A 9,144-nucleotide genomic window follows, 5' to 3' on the forward strand; every position below is an offset into this window, starting at 1 on the left:
TGAGCTTCAGTTCCTGATCCTCTTGTCTCTGCCTACTGAGTGCTGGGGTTCCAGATGTGCACCCACACACCCAGGTCACACAGTGCAGGACATCAAATCCTGCCATCATTATACGCCAGGCAAGCACTGTACCAACTAGGCTACCTCTCCAGTTTCACCAAAGAGAAACAAATGTATACCAAGAGCAAGAAAATGGTGGTATGGGTCTGAACTCCTCAGTGCCTCACACGTCCATCCTGACCTCCATGCCAACGACTCCAGCCATCACCCTGGACCTCCACTCCTCCACACTCTGACTATCAAGTAGAGACAGTGGCCCCATGAACATGCTAGGGGCACAGGCTCCCGGCATGCTTTTACCCCCATGGTGGAATGGATGCCTTTAACTCCCCACAGCAGCTGCCTCCCCTGGACCCAAGATAGGGCGTGAGGAAGAGAGATCAGAGTGAGGGACCAAATATTGATGGGTTCCCCCTGGGGACAAGGCTACCTACAAAAGGCCTTTCCATCTCATGTCTTCTTCATCTGGCTCACAGCCCTAAAAGTTCAGTCTAATCATTTCCAATTTTATAGATGATGAAGCTAGGCTCAGAGAGGCACCTAAGTGAAGGTACAGTCATTAGGGTCCTGGCTTTGCTGTAATTTCTGTCACATTGCACCAGAGATGTGAAGGCTCTAACACCAACACCGTTTCTGGGATGTCTGAACCCCTCCAAGTCCAGCCTCCACTAGCAATGCACTGCAAACTACAATGGGGGAGCCTCCTCCAGGAAGCTGGCCCAGATTTCTCCAACAGGGACACAGCCCAATGAGAACTTGCAGGGTCCCCATCCTGCTCAGGTCAGGATTCAAAATGTTTCACAAAAACAACTGTCTCAGAACCAGGCTCTCTTTGTGCTCCCCACTCCCAGGGACTAAACCTCTGTTGCCATGTCCTTAGGAGTTCCTATGACTCATGGTTTGAGGCCTCATGACCCAGGCCAGAAGCCAGGGACTGCCAAGAGAGGCCTCATTAAAATCAAAAGGAAATGGCAAGAAAAGGGACCTCTCTCAGTAGACTGTGACTCAGAGCTGCAGGGTGTACCAGGCAGGTGGACTTGTTTCTGGTCCCCATCACCTCTACAACAGGGACAGGGCTTGCAGCACCCAGAGGCCCCCGCCCCCAGGAGGTGGCGGGGTGGCATCAGGAAGTGGATGGGCAGGGTTGGAGGTAGGGTTAAGGCTCTGTGTACAACCTTGTTTACGGGCTCCCTTCCCGTGTTCAAAACCTTTCTTCCCAAGTCACACAGCTCAGGGAGTTGGATCTCTCCTCCTGACTCTTCCAGAGAAACTTCACATGGATGGGGACTCTGATCAGGGTGTCTGGATTCCTTCTCTTGAGACCCAGCCAAGGCCACAGAAAGCAGACAGACCCCAGGCCCTTCCTAAAAGAGTTGCTGAGGTTTGCAGCTGGGAGGAGAGAGAGGAGAGGTCATCGGGCATGTGCCCTAGGTGCTTCCTTCCGTGACTTTCCCCAAGACTGGAAGAAAAACAGAGTACAGAGAATTAGGCTTTATAATTGTGCTATTCTAAAGTCAGACGTAGTTCAGGCTTTTTAGGGTTATTCCTCTGGTTTTTTTTTTTTTAAAGTTGTCTGAGAAGCACAATATCCCCCGCCCTCTCCCCAAGGGGCTGAGTTGGCCCTCAGGGAGCTCTTCAGGGCTGCCTGAATCCACATTCCAGCTCCTCATTTACTGAGGTGTGTGGCTGTCCATCAGTCCGTCTATCCATCTGTCTGTCTGTCTGTCTGTCTGTGTCAGTCCCCACCCCACCCCCTATCACATGGGTATAATGAAGTCATGGGGCTATTGAGGGTCTTTGGCCCTGTGTATCAGTGGCTCGCCTGTGACCTTGCACATGCTCAGTGAGAGCCGGTTCTCATGAAGGAGGTGAGGCAGGACACCTATGTCTCTGTGACACGGACAGGAACACTGAGGTCCCAAGCAAGGGAAAGGGCCTGCCCAGGGCCTCGTGATCCATGGTGGAAACAGGATTCAGAAAGCCTTAAGTGTTGACAGAAGCAGATGGCCAAGTTATCTCAGTCTCCAGTCATGAACAGGGATGGCTGGGGAGAGTCATTGGAAACGGGACATTTGGAGCTTGGCTCCGTGAGGGCTTCAGTTTCTCCACAGCACTGGGTCTCATCCAAGGGAATGAGCACGGTGGGGAGCACAGGAAAAAGCCGGGCACAGCCCCTGGGAGCAAGGTTGGCAATTTTGGAGCATGGGGGTCCAGGGAAGGTGGGACAGAAGGGAAGATGGCCACAAGACTGTCCCATCCCTGTTTTCACACACCCTCGGAGGCAGAGCCCCCAGGGCACTGCCTGGCCCCTCCCCTGGGAACTTAGTCAAAGTGTCAGAATTATTGCATCACTGGGTACTCAAGGGTTAATGACGGGGAGTGGACAGGCCCTGTGTATTTAACTAATTGGGAGGTGGCCTGAGATCAGAGGGCCCTGCTCATTTCCTTCCAGTGCAGCAGACTCCCATGCCCCCTGCCTTCCGCCCCCAGGATGAAACCTCCCATTGCCCTGGCTTTCTTTTGCCTCCTGGGTAAGTGACTTTCATGACCTCTCTCCTCCTGTCCTCCACCACCCCGCAATAGGAAGCACTCTGGATACCTGAGCATGACTCTGCACAGGGCATCATGGGTACTAAGCGCTAGAGGCCACCTGCCTTCCCACCACCCACCTGGCCATCCTGAGTCCCCTGAGGCATGTGCAGCCTGAACCAGCATTGACTGGAAGAGAGGGAGGGCAGGGAGGGGGCTGGGAAGAACGCAGTGGGAAAGGGTGATGGGGCCATGGGATCCCCAACCTGTGGGAGCAAGTGCCTCCCCATGGCTGAATCAGAAGGTTCTGGAGGAATTCTGGGAGGTCCATGGAGAAGGCCAGGAAACAGGCCCAGGGGTGTGTAATGAGATCTTTGTGGTGAACAGAGCTGCTGGGGAGACAGGGGCTGCAGTCTGAGGAGATTCAGATTTTCCTGAGAGACATGTAAAGAGTCAGTGTGGAGGGCCAGCACAGCATGAGTAAGCAAAGCGGAGTGAGGAACGTGAGGTGGGTAGGAGACCGAGTTCGAATCCCCAAGACCCACATAAAAACTAGGCACTGTGACACACATCTGTAAGCCCAGTGCTGGGGGCCATGGAGTGAGACAGGAGGCTCGCTGGCTAGCCAAATAGGTGAAGTCTAGGTTCACCAAGAGATTCTGTCTCGAAAAGTGAGGTGGAAAGTAAAGGAAACTGGTACCAACCACCTCAGCTTCTGTCTACACGTATGGGTGACACAGACAAACATACACAAACAAGCACACAGGTCGGGGGCAGGTACCTAGGCACAAAGCGAGCCATTGGGAGGATCATTACTTAGTATCATTGTTATTGATAGCTGGGCACTTTGAAGTGGGGAGGCTTACTGAAGCGTTGGGGAAAAGTCTGGAGTCAGATCTGAAGGGGACTTCCTGATGGATCCCTGTAAGCCATGCTCGCTGGCCCTGTGGAACCTTGTGGCCTCTGCCTCCTCTTCCATAGCAGCCCTGGCTGCCGGGAACCTGGTCCAGTTTGGAGTGATGATTGAAAAAATGACCGGAAAGTCCGCGCTGCAATACAATGACTATGGCTGTCACTGTGGTCTTGGTGGCTCCAACTGGCCGGTGGACCAGACGGATTGGTGAGCAGGAGGACTGCCTGGAGGAGGAGCTGGGGGAAGAGGAGCTGGGGGAGCCTAGACAGCAAGGAGCTAGGGGAGGAGAAGCTGGGGCTACCTAGACAGCAAGGATTCATACTCGACTTCCATCCTAGGTCCTGGGGCCCCAGGAGCCCTGCTCCAGCCCAGCCCAGCCTGACTAACAGCCCCTCCAGGTTAACTCTGACCCCACAGGTGTTGTCACGCCCATGACTGCTGTTATGGCCGCCTGAAGAAGCTGGGCTGTGACCCCAAGCTGGAAAAGTACCTCTTCTCTGTCACTCGGGACAACATCTTTTGTGGTAGGTGGCCAACCCCAGAGTAAGCCAGACACAGGGTAGACAGGAGTTCCTCCAGAGGGTGACCTTGATCTTCGTCACAGGGCAAGACACATTAGGCTTCCTGTCATCACATAGAAGTGGGAACACTCGACCATGGTTTCTGATTCTTATGGGCCATCTGGCCTATACAGCCTTGTGACCCATCTATGTAGCCCTTGCCCAGGCTCAGCCTCTAGGGAGTCACCAGAAGGGACAGAATTGAGCCACACCCAGAGCTAGAGTCCAACAATCCTCCCCTAGAAGGACCCAGGAGGAGCTGTGACTCTGGACAGCAGCCCCATTCTCACAAGCTGTTTACCCCAACTGGGACAGCTGGACTGGGCCCCAACTCCTTCACTTTGCCAGTCCATTGCCCATGTGGTCCTATTAGGTTTCCTCCAGGCCTTACCTAGGGCAAAAGCCTTAACCAAGAATACCCAAAAGGCACTTACATCAGAGTTTTCTTCACAATGTAAAGCCAGGTATGGATACCCTGGAGGAGAAGAGGCCCTGGTGAGTGTAGGACCCAGGGAAGGACCCAGACAGTCTACGGATCGGGCTCAGCACAGAACTCAGGTCTGTGCCAAAGTGTGAACCAAGAGATCCATCTACAGAGCAGCCACATCAGGTCCTCGTCACTGAGGGCTCAAGGCAAGGGTCAGGGAGTCCCCAGTTGGGATGGCACTGAGGGGGTGTTCAGGGAGGAGTGAAGCTGAAGGGATACAGGTGGTTTGCCTTATGCCCACTTTGGTACTCGGAGCAAGGGAATGATCTGTCAAAAACCTCAGTGACGTTTTTGCCTGTTACACTGAGATAGCCCCGCCCATCTCCACAGCTGCCCACTATTAGGACCTCAAGTCCTACTGACATAGCAGGTGTGGGAAGAATTCTGAAGGAAAATGCTCGTCTTTGAAGGGCAAATGAGACCCCAGACCCTTCTAGACAGGGAGGTGTATTCTTTGGGACAAAAGTGTCAGAGCTACCCTGGGCAGAAACAGACAACCACAGTGGACTGAAAAAAGTCTTCCCGGCAACTGGAGCCTACCATGAGGATGCCAGCTGGCTCTAGGGAAGGCAGGGTGACCCAGTCTGATTCCTGGGCTGGGTACAGGCTCTGTCTACTCTGATAAAGACAGACTGAAGTCCCGAGAAGCCCTAGCGTTAGCCTAATAGCCTCTAGCCCGGATCGCGGGCATCCCTAACATCACATAGAGGAGGGTTGTTACAGCCCTGACAGGAGGAAGGGGAGAGATTGCAAAGCCTCCCGTGGTAAGAGAGGGCTAAGACCCTGTGAGTGAGATTGGAGGGGAAGGAAACACCCAGGTCAAACTTTCGACTTTCTTTGTGTCCTGGAGCTGGCAGGGCAGACCCAACGCAATCCTTGACCGGCATAAGGATTCCCTTGGGTGCAGGCTTCCACAGGAAGTAGGAAAGGGGCTACGAATGGGGCTGGGAAGCTGGACCACAGAACAGCTAGGAGCCGCCATTGCCACACCCACCACTCACCCCCAGCGCCCAGCCCCCACCCTCCAGCTGCCACCTTGAGTCCCCGGCTTGTTTCCACTCCTCTTCTAGCTGGTAGAACGACTTGCCAGCGGCAGACCTGTGAGTGTGACAAGAGAGCCGCTCTCTGCTTCCGCCACAACCTGGGCACTTACAACCGCAAGTATGCCCACTACCCCAACAAGCTGTGCACTGGGCCCACCCCGCCGTGCTGAGGCCCTGCTTGGCTCCATAGCCACCCCAGGATGCTGCCGTCCAAGGCCTGGAGAAGCTAGCAACCCAGATTCCTCTCCTGCAAACTCATCCCGCCCCTCAGAGATCATGGGCCCTGGTCTCTTGCTTCCAGGGCCACACCTGGTCCCCAGGATCAGCTAAGGAAGCCACGGGATTTGTCAGTGCTCACAAGACCCACTAAATCTCCTCTGGCATCTCGGTTCCCTCTTCTAAATAAGAGAATTCTATTTCCCTGTAACGGTCTTCCATTGTTTCTCCAGACTTTACACAGTCGTTTACTTGTGTTCACTCATCCATCCATCATCCACTCAGTCATATTTTGACCACCCATCCTGGGCCAGCACAGTGCTAAGCACTGCCTGCCATACAGCAGAGAAGGATGTTACATGGTGGCTCCTGTCTGCAGGTCCAGCCATAAGTCCTTTGTCTTCTTTCTTCCTTTCTTCCTTTCTTCCTTCCTTTCTTTTTGTTTGTTTTTTTTGTTTGTTTTTTTGGGTTTTTTGGTTTTTCGAGACAGGGTTTCTCTGTGTAGCCCTGGCTGTCCTGGAACTCACTCTGTTGACCAGGCTAGCCTCGAACTCTCGAACTCAGAAATCCGCCTGCCTCTGCCTCCCAAGTGCTGGGATTAAAGGCGTGCGCCACCACAGCCCGGCAGTCCTTTGTTTTCTATAGCAGGGAACTCCTATGTTTCCATGCCTTGAAACTCACGCTGTGAACCAGCCTGATCCTGAGCTCACACAGAGACCCATCCACCTGCCTCTGCCTCCTGAGCAGGGCTAAGGTGAAGGTGTGTGCCTGCTACCACACCTGTCCTTGATTCTCTCTTTTTTTCTTCAGTCTTATTCGAGACTGTCATGGTTCTCTCTGGAAGGAATATTTCTGGCCAGATGGCTTACTATGAGAAGCATAAAAAAAAAAATACCAGCCTAAAAATATTGTCCCCATTGTCATCAGACCTCAAAACGCACCCCCTGGCAAGGACTAATTTAGATGGGAAAGTAAATGCATCTTGTCCAACCCCCACCTTTAAAAAAAACAAAACCATTTTTTTTTTGAGGTAAAGTCTTATGTAACCCAGGCTGGCCTTGAACTTGCTACGTAGCCAGTGATAACCATGAACTTCTGATCCCCCTTCCTCCACCTCCCGAGTGCTAGGATTATGTACTTTAACTACCACAGCTAGCTTTACACAATACTGGGGAGAAACCACCAGGCTTCCTGTGTGCTAGGCAAATGCTCTATCAACTGAGGTCCGCCTCTACTCCAATCTCCTTTTTGGATAGATGGGTATCTGAGGGTCAAGAGGGCAATACTCTTCCAAAAAGGTGAATTCACTCCAGGCCCGACACTGCTTGAAGAAGTGGGCCCCAGCTACTTCATCACGACACTCCAGGGTGGCTGTATTAAGTGGACCTAACAGGTGGAAGGGCCAGATGTCCCTGCAGGTGTCCCTGCAGGTGTCCCTGCAGGTGTTCATGCAGGTGTCCATGCAGGTGTCCCTGAAGGTGTTCATGCAGGTCAGCTGTGAACATAAACAGCTGGCTCGGGCTCATGACAGAGCCAGAAGAGTAGAGTTGAGCCTGCTAGGCCTATTAAAAGGTTCCCAGCGGGACTCCAGGAGTAAGGCTCCCACTTAGATTTTACTCCTAACAACAGTGGCAATACCTCAGCCATCTGTAATAAGTGGGCAGCAGCCTGAGGTTCGAGAGGAGCCTGGCCCATGGCACAAAGCAGCATAACCATTGCACGCGGCAAGTGTCACAGAGGACACTTGATAAAGAGCCACTCCCTTTGTCCTCTTCACGGTACAACAAGATCTCTGCGAGCATGAAATCAAAGGGATGCGTCATCGGGAACTTTGAAAGGGGAAGCATCTCATCGCTTGAAAAAAAAATAAAAGAGGTGGGCGTCAAGTGCGTCTGTTGTGACTGACTCAATCCCCGGGGGATGGGGGGAACAAGGCTGCAAAGCAAAAAGGACTTGGGAGGGACACCCGCCTGACCCTCATTTGACAGGAAATATGGTCCTGGGGTGCCCTCTGGTGGCCATCTTTTCAGACTGTTAGGAAGGATATTGGCTCTGGCTTCTGCCTGGTTTCCGGTTTCCTGACCCTTATCCAGTGGCTGAAATGGGCTCCTGAAGCTTTAATATTGCCGAGAGACCACGAAAGGTGACCTCACCACCATCTTGGGATGACAACAGGCGTCTAAAAAAGGGGACTGCAGTGTGTGATGTGTGGGGAGACCACAGGTTGTCTCTGAATACGGTTATTTTAGGTACATTCTTGACTGACAGACAGACAGATTGACAGACAGATATGTGCCTAGTACATATCATTGATTTTAGGTCATTCTTGACAGACTTACAACTGTATAACTATGCAATAACTGAAATACTTAGAAACAAGACTCAAGCAGCCTGGGGTGACCCGGCTGTAAGCCCGTGGACCAGGGTCTCCTGTTTTCCCAGGACTTAGTGACTTCAGTGAATGACTCCAGGAGTCTGTCTAGACCCCATTTGCACGAGCGTGTCCTCAGTACAGTTACAGACACTGGTTCAAGATTTGTAGAAATGACTGACAAAGGAAAGAGAACCCTGAACATGAAATCAGGTACAGACCTGTGTCCTGATTCACAGCAGCAGGGCTGTCTAGGGAAGTGGTTCTCAACCTGTGGGTCATGACCCACTTTGGGTTGAACAACTTTTTCACAGGAATCACCCAAGACCATCAGAAAACACGGATATTTACATTTTGGTTCATAACAGTAGCAGAAATATAGTTAAGGAATAGCAACAAAAATTAATTGGGGGGGGGGGTGTTGTCACCACAACGTGAGGAACTGTATTAAAGGGTCCGAGCACTAGGAAAGTTGAGAGCCACTGCTCTAGGCTCTTGCTGCCCAGGAGGCTGACGGACAGAGAGTAGCAGTAGCTGCTGCAGCAGTAACCGTGGCAGCTTTGTCAGCGGTCTCAGAGCTGATGCCAGGCCTGCCATGACAGAGTGTCTTAGGGTTTTATTGCTGTGAATAGACACCATGACCATGGCAACTCTTATAAGGACAACATTTAATTGGGGCTGGCTTACAGGTTCTGAGGTGCAGTCCATTATCATCAAGGTGGGAGCATGGCAGCATCCAGGCAGGCAGACATGGTGCAGGAGGAGCTGAGAGTTCTACATCTTCATCTGAAGGCTTCTAGTAGAGTACTGGCTTCCAGGCAGCTAGGATGAGGGTCTTATAACCCACACCCACAGTGATACTCCTAGTCCAACAAGGCCACACCTACTCCAACAAGGCCACACCTACTTCAACAAGGTCACACCCACTCCAACAAGGCCACACCTACTCCAACAAGGCCACACCC

General features: G+C 52.4%; 1 protein-coding gene across 1 annotated transcript; it reads left to right on the forward strand.

The window, feature by feature from the left end:
- Positions 1-2,551: 2,551 nt before the first annotated feature.
- On the forward strand, positions 2,552-5,762 carry Pla2g2e (phospholipase A2 group IIE). Its single transcript, XM_028759558.1, has 4 exons — positions 2,552-2,591; positions 3,571-3,709; positions 3,920-4,026; positions 5,620-5,762. The coding sequence occupies exons 1-4, from the start codon at positions 2,552-2,554 to the stop codon at positions 5,760-5,762; spliced, it is 429 nt and encodes a 142-aa protein (XP_028615391.1).
- The last annotated feature ends 3,382 nt before the right edge of the window (positions 5,763-9,144 follow it).

This window comes from Grammomys surdaster, unplaced genomic scaffold (assembly GCF_004785775.1).
Source record: "Grammomys surdaster isolate TR1022 unplaced genomic scaffold, NIH_TR_1.0 126313, whole genome shotgun sequence".
Taxonomy (NCBI): domain Eukaryota; kingdom Metazoa; phylum Chordata; class Mammalia; order Rodentia; family Muridae; genus Grammomys; species Grammomys surdaster.